At 40.8% G+C, this 18,981-nt stretch overlaps 1 protein-coding gene across 1 annotated transcript in view; it reads left to right on the top strand.

The window, feature by feature from the left end:
• PICK1 (protein interacting with PRKCA 1) overlaps positions 1 to 18,981 on the top strand; it is a gene marked incomplete in the record, with an annotated part of 678,344 nt that overhangs the window by 561,891 nt on the left and 97,472 nt on the right. Inside the window, 2 exon segments of the mRNA XM_044068524.1 lie at positions 7,312 to 7,362; positions 8,754 to 8,898. Of these exon segments, the coding sequence (XP_043924459.1) occupies positions 7,312 to 7,362; positions 8,754 to 8,898 (196 nt within the window).

Below are 18,981 nucleotides of genomic sequence, written 5' to 3'. Positions count from 1 at the left end.
CATCCCTATAGTGCCTTTTTTAGGCAAGGTTCAAAGGATAAAACCACCACCATAACAGATACAAGCATGCAAAATCTGAAGGTAATGCTACTCAATGCTAGAAGTCTAAACCTCAAAATGCACTCTCTCTAGGCACTCCTAAAAATAGAGAACATCGATATCTGTGCAGTAACTGAGACCTGGTTCAAGGCTCCAGAGAGCACCCCTGCAATACCAGGCTACAATTCTTACCACACTTTTCGGCCACAAAACCAAGACCGAAACACTAAAGGTGGAGGAGTGTCCATATTCACCAAGGATATTCACACCTCCAGGCTAGTTGCCCAACACAATGCATCTGAAATTCTCCAGGTGCAACTAACACTAGATAAGACTGCAATCCAAATTGTAGCTTGCTACAGATCCCCCCCACCATGCCCCAAGATTCTCACTACACCTTTCTAAACATACTGAAAAATATTAAGATACAACCAAGCACCCTAATACTGGGTGATTTCAACTACCCTGCCATTAATTGGGAAAACTACTGGTGTACCAACTCCTTTTCCTAATGGTTCTTGGAATTCATAAATTTCAACGCCCTGGATCAACCAATCCATTGTCCCACCAGGGGCTCCAATATCCTAGACCTGGTCATTACCAACATGGGAGATAGATGCTCCACACCAGTGGTCACCCCCTCATTGGTCAGGTCTTACCATAAGCAAATAACCTTTGATATCCACATCCCACCCCCCAGTAAGGAAACCTCCTTAAAAAACTTCTCCAAAGCCAACTTCATGTTACTGAAGTCAGAAGTGACAAACTTCACAACACCCACGCAGATGGGATCTGGAAGTTCGACTGCAAAATCCTACACTAAGGCACTGTACGAGCACATCCACTCGTGCATGAATCGTGCCATCCCAAATAGAACCAAGATGCTCTTCTCCAAAACAAGGAAGCCAATCTGGTGGTCCCCTGCTATAAACAAACTATACAACAGAAGGAAGAAACTGTTGCAGAAAAGAGGAAAATCCCAGGATGCAAAAAACTCCCTCACCAGCCTCAGTAAGATGCTGAGATCCCTCATAAAATCCTCAAAAGCTAGTTACGAAAATAAAATTGCCAAAGACTCCAAAGACAACCACAAGGCAATCTATAGTTATGTCAAGAATCTAAATGGCTATGCTCAGATCTACAGAATGGCATTAAATATACTGATCCCAAGGATATTGCCAATATCCTGGCAGATCGATTTGGTGCCAACTTCACCCCCCTCTCACCCCCTAAAGGCCCATCTCAATACCAAAAGATTGCCAAATTCCAATAATCACGGCCACACAGGTAGAAACCGCACTCTCCAAAGCTTAAGAATACAGCATTCATGGGATCAGATGACATCCCAGGCTGTGTACTACATGAACTACAAAATGAACTGGCACCTCACATAAGTGTCATGTTTAATCATAGCCTCACCTCAGGCTTCGTCCCCACTGAGTGGCGCACAGCTACAGTTATCCCGCTCCACAAGGGAGGATCCACCTTGGATCCCGGGAACTAGTGTCCCATCAGTCTGACAAGCCTGATCTGTAAGGGCATGGAACACATTATCATGGAACTTATAAACAAAGACATTGGCAACCTTCAAACACTGGACCCCACCCAGTTTGGGATTGTGAAGGGCCGATCTTGTCTCCTGAATCTGATTGACTTCTTCGAATCAGTCTCCAGAGCTGTGGACAAGGGTAAGGTGGTCCACACAGCCTATCTGGACCTCGCCAAGGCCTTCGATACCATCCCCCACTCTGGAATCATAGATAAACTTACTAAGCTGGGCATAAATCCCTACGTCACTCGATGGGTTGCCAACTGGCTTACTGACAGAACCCAGACTGTAAAAGTAGCCGACTCCAAATCCAGCTCCAGACAAGTGATAAGTGGAGTACCTCAGGGTTCAGTCCTGGGACCACTCTTGTTTGCCATCTACTTCTCTGAAGTACAGGCCAACACTAAGGGACTCTGGCTAACAAATTTTGCAGATGACTGCAAACTGGGAGCCATTATTGAATCCCCAAATTATGTGGATATTCTACAAAAGGGCCTTACAGAAACAGATGCCTGGTGCCAGAGCCGTGGGCTCAAGCTTAATGCCAAGAAATGTATAGTTATCCCCTTTGGAAAAAAAACATGTACCCATGAATTACCACATAGGTGGCAGGACACTAAACATTGAAAGTGTGATGAAAGACTTAGGGACACAGGTGGGCAGTGGTCTCACTTTCGATAACCACATCGCCACAACAGTCAGGAAATCCTTCTATGTGGCACACCTCATCACTAAGGGCTTTTCATCCAGAAAAAAGGAGGTCATTGTCCCACTGTGCTCATCCCTCATTAGTCCCATTATAGAATATAATGCCCCGTTTGGTATGTACCTCACAAGACATCTGCAACAGCTGGAAAGGCCACAGAAATACCTCACTAAAAGAATCACAGGCCTAAAGAAGATGCTATATGCTGACTGTCTAAAAAAAACTCCAGCTATACTCTGTGGCATATCGTCTACTCAGAGGCGATCTCTGCTTAACATACAAGGCCATGTCAAACCCTGAGCTGGACATGCTCCACTTAAAGAAATCCCAATCCTTCAGAGACACACGCTCCAGGGATCTAAACCTTGTCATCACAATGAACAAAACATGGTGGAGGGATAAATTCCTGACCCAGAGACTCCCCATACTCTGGAATAGACTGCCCATACAAAGCAGAGTGCCTCATTGGCCTCTTCAAAAAGAACCTTGATGATTGGATGGGAGATAGGAAATTCATCCCGGGGATCATGTCAGTCGCCCTGCTAGACAGGGGTCCAGAGAAGTAAATATTGTGGGAAGAAATATCCAGGGAATTGTTATGGCTAGGCTTGCATAGGCCCTAGGGCCGATAGCCTAGTACCAACCTATGAACCTATAAACAAACCCCTGTAGTAGAACCCTGGTATAAGCAAACTGTTTTACAAAATAAAAACAAATGCTCTTTGCTCTTCATCCGTAAGAATAAACTGTGTACCCATGTTCCACAATTGAACTCAAGGAATACATGTATTTATTTATTTTACATTTGTATGCCGAAAAAGTCTGACTGGGCAGGAAGCCCGTTTTCAGTGGAGACCCAGGGAGAAAAGCTCCACTGCATAGCATCTAATAACACATATAACACATATAGCAGTAGTGCAAAACAACAGCAAATAGTTATTAGCTAACAATTGAGAAAGCTAAGCTATAATAAACCTTGTGTCACTTACAGCAGTACTTGTTAACTAATAAAGTATGGCCAAATACGGCTGAATATGTCAACATAAAAAAGTTGAAACTTAGTTCAGTATTATACATTGAGAATATATCCATGTTTCTGTTCTAAGAAGAGGCATATTTCATTAAATGATCCAGTATTGTATTACTTCAGGAGTAGGTAAAGAGAAATACCTGCGCTAGTATAAGAGGGAGAGACAGTAGGAACAGGTAGGGTATACGTACTGGGCAAGGTAAGAGGAATGGAGAAAAAAAGGGTAAGAAGAGAAGGAAAGATGAGAGAGGTTTTGGAATAGAATAAGAGGGCGTAGAGTGAACACGTATAGAAGGTTCATCGTGGTATAGTGCAGGAACATAGCCAGGTGTTTCTTAGGTGTTCCTTAAGAAGTCATTTGAAGGTGGAAGTATTAAAGGTATTTCAAATATGTTGGGGAATGGAATTCCATTTTTTTGGATATCTGATTAGAGAAGAGAGAGTCCCAAGAGCTATTGTTAGCCTTGGTGACTTTTAGGAGTTGTTTGGCAGAAGATATTAGTATTCTAGAATTAGTGTGTTCCTGAATTAGATTTTTGAGAGCAGGGCAGTTGTTGGGTTTGTGGAGAATGAGGTGGGCAATTGTGAGTTGGTTCAAGGATGTTAGATTAGGTAGTTCGATCCAGTTTAGTTCGTGAAGGGCAGAGCAGTGATGAGATCTGTATGGATGACTGGTAACAAATTTTGCTATTTTAATATAACATGACTAATTAAATGAAGAACTTGGAAAAAAATCAAATTCCTACCTCTAAAAAGGACAAACCTAAGTCATTCTTCATCTATGATAGAAACCTTGTAAACTACACTTGTACTAAGCTGTTACATAACAGTAACACCTACTCAGTGCATGAGGACATGGCCGACATATTACCAGATAAACTTCAAACTTCACTCCCTTCTCCTCCCAGCTTCTGCCATGTCATCATGTCTACTCAACCAAACTCCTTAGTCACCTCTAAGCATGTTTTAAAGAGTCATTCAGAGGTATTAAAAACGTAGCACCATGGGGCCGGAGAGTGAACTGGGGTGCTTCCTTGTCAGTATGAAGTATTGACACATTGACCTGTCCCTGAGTCTGTTCAGCTTCAGACTCTCAGTTGTTTCATGCCAGAGGCATGGAAGAAAACTGGCATCATCCCCCTCCATAATATGGCCCCACTATAAACCAGTAAACCTTACCTTACCTGTAAGATAATCGAATGCTTTGTTACAGACTTCATAAGCAAAGATAACTATACCCTGACCCAAGCCATTTTAGGCTTGTGAAGAGAAGAGCCTGTCTGCTAAACCTAGTGAACTTCTTTGAAGTAGTCACTCAGGCATAGAATGAGGACAAATCTGTATATATGCAGTGTACCTCAACTAATCAAGGCCTTCAGTACCATTCCACATGCAGGCATTGTACACAAACTAATCAAACTAAAATGAATTCTTTATGTAACCTGCTGTGTAGCAAACTGACAAAACCCAACCAATTAGGATTGAGGGCATACTCTCAACCAGATGGCTTGTTACTGGGGTTCCCATCGCTGTGTATTGGAGCTGCCTTTATTTGGTGGTTATTTCTCTAATGTTCAATTTAATGTCGGGTGTGTGGCTGATCATTTTTGTAGATAATTGCAACGTTGGTGCCATCATCAGCTCTCTGGAGTTTTCCTTGATCCAGAAAGAGGGTCTAGCATGTACAAACAAATGGTACCAGGACCATTTTCTAAACCTTAATACTAAAATGTGTGGTATTGTCACCTTTGGAAAACACAGGTAGGCATAACACCTACCATATAGATGATGCCTCCCTAAAAAGTAGGGATCTGAGCACTTTCATATATAATGAGCTCTCGTTTGACCACCATATAGCTAGAGTCATTAGAAAATCCTGTTACCTAGCTCAGCTAATTACAAAATGCATATTTTCTATGCCCAGGGATGTTATCATTCCTCTCTACCCCCCTTTGTTAAGCCCATATTTGAATAAAATGCTTTTTTCAGCATGTAGCTGTTGAAACACAGGGTCTCACTTGAGAGATCTCAATACTTCCTCAATAAGAAAAACAAGGGCTGAGTTCTGTCATCTATGCAGAATGCCTTAAAGCTGTCTCTCTCCTCTGTGTCATACTTTCTCCTCGGGGTGACTTCTGCCTTGCATGCAAAGTCTCAAAAAGCTTTGTCTTGCATGATCTCCTAGATATTCATAGAGTCATTAACACCACAGACACCTGTCCAAGACACCTAAACTCTTCTGGAACAGACTTCCTTTTTGTATTAAATAACGTAGCTCCCTAACCCTCTTTAAATACAACCTAGACCAGTGGATGGGTAACTGTAAATGCACCCCAGTTCTGTCCCCATACTCCCTTCTAGAAGCAGTAATATGTAGAGGGAATTGTTTTGGCTAGGTCCCAGATGATCCATAGAGATGAATTGCCTTGTAATAACCTAGAAACGTAGGTATAATCGTGTCTTCATCACTGAAGAATCATTGCAGGCTAAGTCATTTTCAAATATTATGTTTGTAGCTTTACAAACACACTCTAATGCCGCATTAAAATAACTGTAATGTAATTGAGGTTGACCATTTCCATAACATTCTTGTCTGTACCCGAAGCTTCTTCACAGTGCCCATTGCTTTAGTCATTGATACTCATAGACTTCAGAGTGTTTGAACCCTCTGGATCTTAGCACTTGATGCCATTTTGCCTCTATGTAAAGCTCAAATGTTGACAGGATTACAGGAAATGATTTCATTTTCATTAATGTATATTATGGTTTATTTATTCGGAGCAGTCAAGAAACATTTTACATTAGAGGAAAATGTTTTTGTCTGTGTTAACATTGTTACTTTTATTTTTAACTATAACAAAACTTGTAAGATGCTTGATTCCCAAAAGCACTGTTACAGCAAGAGGTTTGTGGAATTTGCCCTGCATTAAAAAAAGGTAGCTCTTAAATACACAGTGCTTATTTGGCATAGTGACTGGAATATGTCTTTCATAGGCATGGGCAGGCATATATGTATTGTACACCATGACATGCAGTTTGTTGACAGATCTTATTTTTAAGAAATCAACAGCAGTTGCTTAGAGCTCTGAGACAGGCTAAACCTAAATCTGAAAAAAATCTTTCCAGCTGAACAAATAGATAACTTTTTTGCCTTGCTTGTTCATTTGAAACAATTTTCTCACATTTAATCTACTTTATCATGGCAGTGAATGCCACAGGTTCAGTACTCTGGGTAAGCTACACTGAAGCAGTAAGTAATGTGTATAGCCTCCTTTTGATATGATGTAGGCATAGCAGACTTAATGCAAACCACATAGCTGTAGCATTCAGCTGTGAAGTAACAGGGTGCTCAAGTTATGCCTGGGATTTCAGGATTTTTATTTTACTTTATTTGGGGAGGGATGCATTAAGCCGCGGTGGTGCAGTGGTAGCATTGTTGCCTCACAGGAAGAGGTTCTCCTGTTCGATTCTCGGCTGGAGCGCCTTCTGTGTGGAGTCTGCATGTCCTCCCCGCGGTTAAGTGGCATTCGAAAGACATGCGTAGAATGGGCACGCCTTCGTTGAAGGTTGGGCATCGAGCTAGCACCTCGGCACCATAAAAATCTACTGCCGATCATTAGCGGACCGGAGTTCCGCTGTGGCAACCCCTAACCGGGAAAAGCCAAAAGAAGAACAACATTTGGGGAGGGATGCATTCTTAAAGGTGGCATACATTCTAAAAATCATGGTTACATCCATTTCATATTATTCCTGCCAGTGATTGTGCTATAGAAGAGGATGAGAAAGGCAGTTATCAGTATTTATATTTTGTTTTCTTTTATTAATCTTTGCTTGTACCTTACTAAACATATGACAGTTGCTAGTGTCTGTGAATGGCTGTTTGGCATTGAGTTAGAACAGAGAAAAAAGAAAACAAAATATGATTTTTTTCTTACATGATATAGGTATGTGTAAGATTCTCTTTCATGAAACTTTTTTCTTTTTCAGTCCTATTGTCTGAAGGTGAAGGAAATGGATGATGAAGAATATAGCTGCATAGTAAGTATCATTCACATTAGTACCCAGGAGCAGTATAAATGTGTATCCCCTTGCTTTTAGATTGTCAGCATGTTCCTGGTACAAGACTTCTGAAGGTGGTTCAGTGTCCTATGCACAGTGCCTAGTGAAAAAATACGGTTGCTGCATCTATAGAAGCCATGTTTCCCAAGACCTATGCCAGTATCCACTGTGTCTTTGTTCAGGGATGTGCTTATTACCACAGTTATCACTCTTTTTTCACTAATGACACTTTACAGGTCTCATAGTATTTAATGCAGGAAGAGTGCTTAATCAGTTCCAAAAGAAAGATCGAAGGCTAAACTTGCTGTCAGTGTACCAAAGGATGTCAAAACAGCTATTCACCAGCTTTGTCACTTTAGCCTTGGACCATTAACGCCATTGATTCAACAACATTAAAGGCACACATTGGACATTACCTCCCATGAAAATTGTTTTTTTTTATTTTGTGCATGATATTTCAGAAAGTGTTTTTTCTTGAGTGTTATTTGTACAATGTTACTGTAGTCATCTGACTTAGCTCAAGCCTTTCTGTTGAAGATCTGCCTATGCAGTGAGCACAGTCGACAGGAGTTCATATTCTGGATAATCATAGTATCCAAAGTTAAGAATTGTTACCTGTCAGATTGCCAGGGTCATAACTTTGTCAAATACCCTTTTAATAAGTATTTTATAATGCCTTGTAATACTCACTGTCTCTAACTCAGTCTTTTGTTTTGCATAACAGTTGTATACATCTGTCTGATTGCTACCAGTTGTAATACAAAACAGATTACCTTATTCTTTTCATCCCATAAACAGGGTGCTTCACTTAATTTGAATAAGGCAAAGTCAGTGTTCTTTTTACTGTTTATTTGATCTGATGTAATCAAAAAGTATCATTGTCAGTTAAGTTATATTACTTCAAGAATTAAAAAACTCTCCATATGGTTTAGTTTGCTAAATGATTTCTTTTTTCTTTTGGAAAAGACAATTCAACAAAAATGTAATTTCTCAGAAACCATATAACTATTTTTTTCAGTCATTTTCATGTGTTCTGCAGTGGTAAGAATGCCACATCTACCCCAGTAAGATAAATACCAGAATGAAAGTTGAAACTAGTTAACTAGTTTGAGATAAATTATTTCATTAAGTTGTTTGTAGTTCTAGCCTTGTTTCTTTATTATAGTGAACGTTCCAGTCCTAGCTTTAAACATTATAAAATACTGAAACTCGTAAGTGCTGCACAGTTATCAGGTTTTAAGTTCAATAAAAGAGGAGTGATTTCCAATGTGTACTGAATGAAGGGCTGAGTGTAGTTCATATTTGTATATAATTGTAGAGTGAGCCACATGTTGTGCCCTAATTCTGCTGCTTTTTTTTCTTGATCTTAGGCTCTTGGTGAGCCCTTGTACCGGGTCAGTACAGGAAACTATGAATATAGACTTATTCTCCGTTGTCGGCAAGAGGCCCGTGTCCGTTTTGCTAACATGCGGAAAGATGTATTAGAAAAAATTGAGCTTTTGGACCAGAAACATGGTAAGTTTAAAATAAGTAGACTCTCCAAAGTTGTGTTTACAGTTCATGTTTACCCTATGAGTGCCGCACATCATCAGTGTAGTGTGTACATTGCATATTTTATTATGCTTTACAGAGCTTACTTAAAACTCAAACATAGCTTTGTTTTGTAAGGAATTTGTAGCCTTCTGAGTTTTGTCTATCTTTATCCATTGCTCAGCTTTCTGTACTTTGCAGAGATCCTTTTCACATTGGCATCACACATACTTCTTCTTCCCCTGGTTGCAAACAGAAGCACGCTTCTTTGCCGCTAGTGCTTCTGTTACCCAAGTGTGCTGAAGATTACTTGCAGTCTTACCTACAGTGGATATAAAAAGTGTGCACACCCCTGTTAAAATGTCAGGTTTTTGTGATATAAAAAAATGAGACCACAATAAATCATTTCAGGAATTTTCCCACCTTTAATGTGACCTATAACCTGTACAATTCAATTGAAAAACAAATCTGTTAGGGGAAAAATATAAAAAAATAAAAAAAGTACAGTAACCTGGTTGCATAAGTGTGCACACCCTTAAACTAATACTTGAAGCGGCACCATGGCTGTGGCTGTATAAAAAACAACTAAAGCATAAAAGCAAATGTAATTTAATTAGAAAACAAACAAAAGGCCTGAGTGATGAGTGCTTTTGGCAAAACCTCGCCTTCTTCAGATCATTTAGTACAAGGGTCCATATTGGTTAAAATAACAATAGAAAGCCAATCATATTAGTTACAACTAACACACCTTCAAAAATTAACAAATCAAAATGCCAGGCATAAAATCAGGAAGTATGATAGCAAAAAATGTATCTGCCCAATCCTAAGCTAGGAAGGGTTCTAATGACCAATAACAAGACAGTTCCTGGATTGGAACAATAACATTGGAAAAACTTATTAAAAACAAACATAATGTGAAAAGACCTTATATAAGTAAAAATTGTGTGTATGTCATGAAAATGTAACCAGTAAACTCCTTGGTACTTTGTAATCAATATATGTATGTAATAAGTACATGGATGCTTAAGTCCGCCCGCTTTCGTGGCTGTGGATAGTGGTAACACAATATTACTGAAAAAGAGACCTCATTCACAGTAAGGTTAAACAGAGTAATAAAAAAACATAATAAAAACATGAACTACCCATCTAGGCTATTTGATTCTTATTTAGGCTACTAATGGACATTGGAAAATAGAAAATTAAGTCATGAGTTCTAATATGAAGCCGTCCGCATTCACAGTTACAGCTATTCAAGGCATTAGTTAGATAAGCCAATCAATAATTTACTTAAATTATAGGCAGCCAATCAGTAAATCGGCCAAACAATCTTGTATGTGGGAAGGGCCATAGCCGTGGAAATGGACGGTCTCTGTTCTCAGTCTTCTGTTGCATAAAGTTAACTGTAAAGTTTTGGCCGATTTACTGATTCGCTACAAGTGACCTAACTTATGTATTGACTGGCTATCACTCTTCAACAGCTATTTTGATTGGCCCAAGTTGTATCAGTGGAAACAGCCGTAGCCGCAATTGCGGATAGCTTTTGTTTTTAGACTTGTAGAAAACTCAGTCTAGCTTTTAAATAAACTGTGAATAAGCAGAAGTTTGCTTAATTAAGTTCAATGCCTGTTTCCAACTTCGTGCATGAAAATGGCCGTAGCCGTGAAAACGGATGGTCTCCGTCATAGTCCTCTAGCTCTGTATAAATTTTACTGCAGAGTTTTGGCCGATTTACTGGTTGGCTGCTTATAATTTAAGTAAATTATTGATTGTCTTATCTAACTAATGTCTTGAATAGCCATAACTGCGAATGCGGACAGCTTCATATTAGAACTCATGACTTTATTTTCTATTTTTCATTGTCCATTAGTAGCCTAAATAAGAATCAAATATCCCAGATGGGTAGTTCATGTTTTTATTACGTTTTTATTACTTTTTTTATTACTCTGTTTAACCTTACTGTGAATGAGGACCCTTTTTTCAGTAATATTGTGTGACCACTATCCACAGCCGCGAAAGCTGGCAGATTTAAGCATCCACGTACTTATTACGTGCATATATTAATCACAAAGTGCCAAGGAGTTTACTGTTTACATTTTCATGACATACACACAATTTTAACTTATAGGTCTTTTCACATTATGTTTGTTTTTAATAAGTTTTTCCAATGTTATTGTTCCAATCCAGGAACTGTCTTGTTATTGGTCATTAGAACCCTTCCTACCTTAGGAATGGTCAGATACATTTTTTGCTATACTTCCTGATTTCCTAATTTTATACCTGACATTTTCATTTGTTAATTTTTGAAGGTGTGTTAGTTGTAACTAATATGATTGGCTATCTATTGTTATTTTAACCAATATGGACCTTTGTACTAAATGATCTGAAGAAGGCGAAGTTTCACTGAAAGCGCTCATCTATGTACTCAAGCCTTTTGTTTGTTTTCTAATTAAATTACGTTTGCTTTTATGCTTTAGTTGCTTTTTATATAACCTCAGCCATGGTGCCACTTCAGGATTTTTCACTGTTTTTGCTCCGTTTTGACCTAAAACATCTTCAGCGTGAGTAGGATATATACTTTTTACTTAAACTAATACTTTGTTGAAGCACCTTTTGATTTAATTACAGCATTTAGTCTTCTTGGGTATGATTCTGTCAGCATGGCACGTCTTGACTTGGCAATATTTGCCCACTCTTCCTTGCAAAAGCACTCCAAATCTGCCAGATTGCGATGGCATCTCTTTTGCACAGCCCTCTTCAGGTCACCCCACAGATTTTCTATTGAATTTAGGTCTGGGCTGTGGCTGGTCCATTCCAAAACTTTAATTTTCTTCTTATGGAGCCATTCTTTTGTTGATTTGGATATATTTTTGGGGTCATTGTCATGTAGAAAGGTGAAATTCCTCTTCATCTTCAGCTTTCTAGCAGAAGCCTGAAGGTTGTGGACCAAAAGTGACTGGCATTTGGAACTGGTCATAATTCCCTCCACCTTGACTAAAGCCCCAGTTCCAGCTGAAGAAAAGCAACCCCAAAGCATGCTACCACCATGCTTCACTGTGGGGATGGTGTTCTTTTAGCGATGTAAAATGTTGTTTGTGAGCCAAATGTACCTTTCAGAGTTGTGGCCAAAAAGTTCAACCTTGATCTCATCAGACAATAACACATTTTCCCACATGCTTTTGGGAGACTTGATGTATTGTTTTTCAAATTATACCCGGGCCTTGTTGTTTTTCTGTGTAAGAAAAGGCTCCTGTCTGGCAATCCTACCCCATAGTCCAGATGTATGGAGAGTACGAGAGATTATCACATGTAGTACACAATCAGTACTTGCCAGAAATTCCTGCAGCTCCTTCAGTGTTGCTCTAGGTCTCTTGGCAACCTCCCTGACCAGTTTTTGGCTTGTCTTTTCATCAATTTTGGGGGGACACCCAGTTCTTTGCAACATCACTGTTGTCCCATATTTTCTCCACTTTTGTATGACTATCTTCACTGTGTTTCATGGTATATCCAATGCAGTGGAAATTTTTTTGTACCCTTCTCGTAACTATCATTCAACAATGAGATCCCTTTGATGCTTTTAAGCTCTCTGCGAACTTTGATTTTTGCTGTAGCAGGCAACTGAGTAAATGTCAGGAAAATCCTACTAGGACAGCTGAACTTTATTTGGGGTTAATCAGAGTCTCCTTAATTGATGGCAGGTGTGTACCCAAGAAGACTGAATGCTGTAATTAAATCAAAAGGTGCTTCAACAAAGTATTAGTTTAAGGGTGTGCACACTTATGCAACCAGCTTATTGTACATGTATTACTTTTTATATTTTTCCCTTAGCAGATTTGTTTGTTTTTCAATTGAATTGTACAGGATGTTCTTCATTCCACATTGCTGCAGTCCTAACTATTGGGTAGTCCGCTGTCCAGTCGGCCCGAATACCAGAGTATATGGCTGACGTCGGTCAGGGCGCATTAGACTGACGTCAGTACGTCAGGGTACTAATGCGCATGACCGACGTCATATCCTCAGTCTTTTTTGCCGCATGGTCCGATGCAGAAGCAGTTTTGCGAGTGCAGGTTGGCGTTCTGAAATTTTCTGAAGTCGGAGTTTCAGACCGAATCAGAGTTGGCTAAGTACCCGTTGGGGAACATTTTGTTTTTCTTGCCTCAGTATTTAACGGATGTCAGAAAAAGTGAATAACTGTATTTCTTGTGGGAAACAGATACCTCATAGGGATTACCATACCTTGTGTATACCTTGCTTAGGGCCTGAGCACGACGTTGTTGGATGCCGCTCTTGTGCTAGGTTTAACAAACGCACTATTAAGAGGAGGTTAGACTGTGCCAGGTTAGTGTTTGGGAAGCGTTGCAATTATAAAATGCCGTCGGATGCTCCGGCCGCTTCGTCAAGAAGCGCAAGGACAAAACAGCGAAGCCTAGGGTTGATGAACCGGCAGTCCCGGACGTCGGTTCTTTAGAAGGCTCAGTGGAGCCAGAGGTTTTGCCAGGAGTTTCTTTGGAGTCTCAAGCAGAGACTTTACTGTTACAGGATGTGCCTTCTCAGGAGGTAGGCCAGGCTGAGGGGGCTTCTCAGGTAACTGCTCTTCCCTCTCTTCCCAAGGTAGTTAGAGCCTCTCCTTCTGTTTCCAAAACTTCTTTGAGAGGTAGGCCAAGTTTAGCTTCAGTGGGGCTTCTCCTAGCACTTCAGGTTCTGTGCCTAAGAAACATATGCTTAAAATGGCAGAAGATTTGATTACTATGATTAGAGGTTCTATGCCCCCCCCGATAAGAGGCCTAGGGTGGAACCTGAGTTTGATAGTTTTGAACAGTGTTCAGAGGCTTCTGAGTCTTCTGCGGAAGATTTGCAGGAGTATCCTCCTTATTCTGATTCTGATGTGGATGATTCCACTCCTACAGCTTCTCCTCCTGAGGATTTCTCATTTTCAGAGACTCTGCATTCCATGAGGGAGCACTTTAAATGGGAAGGCCAGGATTACTCTGATTCCAGGAAAAGGCTTAGGGAATTCTTGTTTTACCCCAGCATAGGCCCTTAGCTATACCTCCTGTGTTGAATGTGGTGGAAGATGTTTTGCAGAAGCTTCCCTGAACCCTGATTCTTTGCCTCCTGCTCCTGTTAAACCTGATAGGTACTATAGGGTGCCTGAAGCTCATAAGTATCTTTTAAGAGTCCTAGGGCAGACCCGGAAACTATTTCTCAGGGACCTAAAGGTGTTAAGGCCTCTGTGGTTAAAAACCCTGTTCCCACTGATAAAGAGGCAAGGGCCTTGGATAGATGGGGAAAGAAAGTGTATACTTCTTCCACTTTAGCCATGAGGGCGTTGAATTGTCAGTTTCACATGCTAAAATATCAAAATTATCTCCTTTCACAACTGAAATCTAAGGTGGATGCTTTGGCGGAAGGTATTGAGTGTAAAGAGTTGCTGGATTTAGTTCATGTGTCTGAACAAGTGGGTAAGCATTCTTTGCAATGTGGTTTTGATGCTGTACAGGCCTCCTCGAGGGTGGCTGCCACTAGTTCTGTTCTTCGCAGGCATGCCTGGTTGAGGGATCAGAATTTAGCTGAGCATGTTAAGACAAGGATTTTGGATGCTCCTTTACAGTCTGATGTGTTGTTTGGTTCGCCTGTGGAAGCAGTTTTAAAGAAAATGGAGGACAAAGCTAAGTCTATGCAAACTGTTAAAGATTTTTGCAGGTGCAGCCACCAAAGTTTAGTAGAAATTGGCCTACTAAGGGATGGACATATCCTGCTTATGATTCCCAGTCTAGGGGTAGGTCTAGGCGTGGTAGGGGCAGAGCTCAAGGTTCCTTTAGGCCTAGAACAGGAGTTCACCTGCTCAGACTTCTGGTGAGGGCAGGGGTCAGTCCTTTCGTAAACAGACCCAATGACCTGCCTTTTCAGCTGCCAGTAGATTCTCGTCTGGCAGCTCCTTTGGGAGGAAGACTGTCTCTTTTCAAAGAAAATTGGGATTTAATTACTCAAGACAGATGGGTGTTGGATATCATTCACCACGGTTACAGGTTTTATTTCCATACATTGCCCCCTTCCAAAGGCATGCCAGACGTTCCTCCTCCACAAAGGAAAGAGGCTCACAAGCAAGTTTCTCTGTTACTCCAAATAGGGGCCATTCAGCCAGTCCCTGTATCAGAAAGGGGCCTAGGATTTTATTCTCGCCTGTTCCTAGTACCAAAGAAGGGGAACACGTGGAGACCAATTTTGGATTTATCTATCCTCAACACTTATCTGGACATTCCCAAGTTCAAGATGTTGACGTTACAACAGCTTTTACCTCTGCTGGGCAAAGATCACTGGATGGTAACTTTAGATCTCAAGGAAGCTTACCTTCATGTGCCTATAAGACTAAGCTGCAGGAAGTATCTGCGTTTTCGAGCTGGAAATTCTCATTATCAGTTCTCTGCATTGCCCTTTGGCTTATCTACTGCGCCCAGAGTATTCACAAAGGTTCTGGCTCCAGTGATAGCTTACTTCAGGCTAAAAGGAATTCAAATCTATCCTTACTTGGTCGACTGCCTGATTCTGGCTCAAGAAAAGGAAGACCTTCTACAGCATCTGGAATATGTTATAGCAGTGCTAAGATGCCTAGGGTATTCTGTGAACGAAATAAAGTCCAGTCTAGTACCCTCTCAAGACATGTGCTTTCTGGGTGTGAGACTGAATACAGCAGCCCAGATGGCCTTTTAACCCCGGACAAACAAAAGAGTCTATCCCTTTACTTCCATCAACTATCTCATCAGTCCATGCTGACTGCAAGGACAGTCCTTCAAGCATTAGGGTTCATGGCATCTTGTATTCTGGTGCTTCCCAATGCCAAACTGCATATGAGGAAGCTGCAATGGTATCTCAAAAATGTATGGACACAGCACTGCCAGGATTTGGACACTGTCATTCAAATAATACCTTGCCTTCAAAAAGAATTTTTGTGGTGGGCTCAGGAATGTCACCTAAACAAGGGACTCTCTGTGACCCGGCCAGAGGCGAGTCAGATTTTAACGACAGATGCCTCGGACATTGCTTGGGAGCTCATCTAAATGGAAAGTGGATACAAGACAAGTGGCCTGCCAGACTACAGCATCTACATATCAACATGAAGGAGATGTTAGCAGTCCAGTTTGCATTAATGGCCTTCAAGGAGTTACTTCTTCCAGGGCAGGTGTTGATTCTAACAGACAACACAACTGTCATGTGGTACATCAACAAACAAGGGGAACACATTCTTATCCTCTATGCAGGCAAGCAATGATTTTATGGGAGACTGCGCTCAGCTTGCAACTAACTCTTCAGGCAAGGTTTCTGCCGGAGCACAGAACTCCTTAGCAGATGTGTTAAGCAGACAAATCATGGATCCCCACGAGTGGAAACTGGATCTTCATGTATTTCAGAAATTGACAGTGTCATGGGGAACTCCAGACATAGATCTGTTCGCTTCTCCACTAAACCACCAGCTGCCAAAGTTTTGCACAAAGGGGTTTCATCACACAGCTTGGAAAGTGGATGCTCTTTCTTTCAGTTGGAAAAATCTTCATGTGTATGCCTTTCCACCTCTGCCTCTTCTTCCAAAGGTGCTCTTAAAGGTCAGACAAGACAAGCCAAGGATGATTTTAATAGCTCCAGATTGGCCTCGGCAACACTGGTACCCACTACTAAGGAGTCTGGTAAGGAAGCCTCCATGGCCTTTACCTTTGATTCCACATCTGTTATCTCAGAAGGACGGTCATCTGCTCAATGTCAAGCTTCACTCTCTTCATCTAACAGCCTGGCATATTCTGTGTTGAAACACAGCAGGTCTCAACTTCCTCAACAAGTTTTAAATGTGATTATGGAAGCTAGAAGACCTAGTACAAGGAAAGTGTACAGAAAAATGGAAGAGGTTTTTATTTTGGAGTACAGCAAAGAATTTGGAGATTTCTGAGCCTAATTTGAGTGTGGCTCTTCAATATCTTACTGAGTTATTGGACAAAGGTTTGTCCTTCTCTTCCATTAAGATTCATGCTGCAGCAATTTCAGCTCACTATGATTGTGACCCACCATTGTTTTCGCATCCTTTGTTCAAGCAGTTTCTTAGAGGGCAAAGAATATAAGACCCCCGTAGAGCTCCTACTCCTGCTTGGGATCTCAATTTTGTGTTGGAAAAACTTACTCTACAACCTTTTGAGCCTGCGGCTACTGCTGAATTGAAATACTTGTCATGGAAGACTGCTTTTCTGTTGGCTATTACTTCTGCAAGAAGGGTGTCTGAGTTGCAGGCCCTTAAGGCAGTAGAGCCCTTTTTGATTTTCCATAAGGATAGGGTATCATTACGTACTAATCCTTCCTTTATGCCTAAGGTGGTTTCTAGTGTGGCTTTAAACCAAACTATTCATTTGCCTACTTTTTATGCAGACCCCCAAAATAAAGGGGAAAGATTTTGCACACTTTAGATGTACACAGGCAATTGCGTTATTATTTAAGCAGGACTAAGGATTTTAGGCAGTCTCAGCAGTTGTTTGTTTCTTTTGCTTTGAGTTCGCAGGGCAAGCCTGTGTCAAAACAAACTATTTCTAGGTGGATTGGGTTTTGCATTGCATTTTGTTATTCCCATCATGGCAAGGAGATTCCAGCTGGGATTAGGCCTCATTCCACTAGGGCTACTGCCACTTCAACAGCATTTCTAAGGGGTGGCAACTAAGGATATTTTGGAGGCAGCTACTTGGAGTTCAGTGCATACTTTCTCTAAGCATTATCACCTTCCTCTCTACTCTAAGTCTAGGGCTGGTTTTGCCACTGCTATTTTGCAAGGCATGTTGTCAGCTCCTGCTTCTTTATGATTTGCCAGCCTCCCTTACCTCTGCTTTGGGATTCTACCCAATAGTTAGGACTGCAGCAATGTGGAATGAAGAACATAGTACAGTTTTGTACCTACCATAAATGTAGATGTTCGAGGATCCACATTGCTGCAGTCAATCCCTCCCTCCTTCCCCTCTGTGTTTAGGGGTGGTTGTGTAGGTGAGGTTATATGCTGCTATTTTTGTATATATTTTTGTATATATTGTACATATTTTTGGTGCAGGTATATTGGGCCTTGTCTTTTTAGGGTCTTCTGACATCTGGGGCAAGAAAAGACTGAGGATATGACGTCGGTCATGCGCATTAGTACCCTGACGTACTGACGTCAGTCTAATGCGCCCTGACCGACGTCAGCCATATACTCTGGTATTCGGGCCGACTGGACAGCGGACTACCCAATAGTTAGGACTGCAGCAATGTGGATCCTCGAACATCTACATTTATGGTAGGTACAAAACTGTACTTTATAGGTCACATTAAAATGTGAAAAAGTTTTGAAATGCTTTATTGTGGTCTCACTTTTTTATATCACAAAAACCTGACATTTTAATAGGGGGTGCGTACACTTTTTATATCCACTGTAAATTATCTTATCACTAGCCATGCCAAGCCCTTGAGGATTAGGCTTCAGAGTCAGTAGAAAAGTATGGGAGCTAATTTAGGCAGAGTAATTTTAATGAAGGATCCAATGCCTGATGCATAGTAGTACTATATTGTTACAGTAGTTTCCTGCTTTATTTGTTTATTTGTCATTTTTATTTATTTTAATAACTGAGTTATCCCAGAAGAGGCCCATTTTTCTTCCTGCCACTGGCATTACATTTTTAAGTACTTAATGCTAGGCCTTTGTCTGCTTTCTTGTAAAAAATACAGGTATGTTCTGTTGGTTGTTGGAATCATATTATTTCCTGACTCACTACATATGTTGACAGAAGAGCATGGTGGCAATGTATATGTTGCAGCTGAATTGTTGATCTGATTAGGAGATTTGTTTCTTGTTCTCTGACATAGCCAGTGAATGGATTGGGATGTATCATTACTGGCACCAATCTTTCCACAAATTGGGACAGGCCATTTGCAGTCACAAGGAATAATGCTTTCTGTATATCAAATGCAAAGAAAAACACACCTAAGAGTAGATATAATAGTCAGGGATTTAGGAACACATGTATAGAGTAATGTGGCCTTTGACCATCATGCATCTGTGGAAATAAGGAA

This window comes from Protopterus annectens, chromosome 1.part0 (assembly GCF_019279795.1).
Source record: "Protopterus annectens isolate FY-2018-M chromosome 1.part0, PAN1.0, whole genome shotgun sequence".
In the NCBI taxonomy this organism is placed as follows: Eukaryota; Metazoa; Chordata; order Ceratodontiformes; family Protopteridae; genus Protopterus; species Protopterus annectens.
Note: the sequence above shows the minus strand (reverse complement) of the source record. Positions and strands in the feature narration are given on the sequence as shown.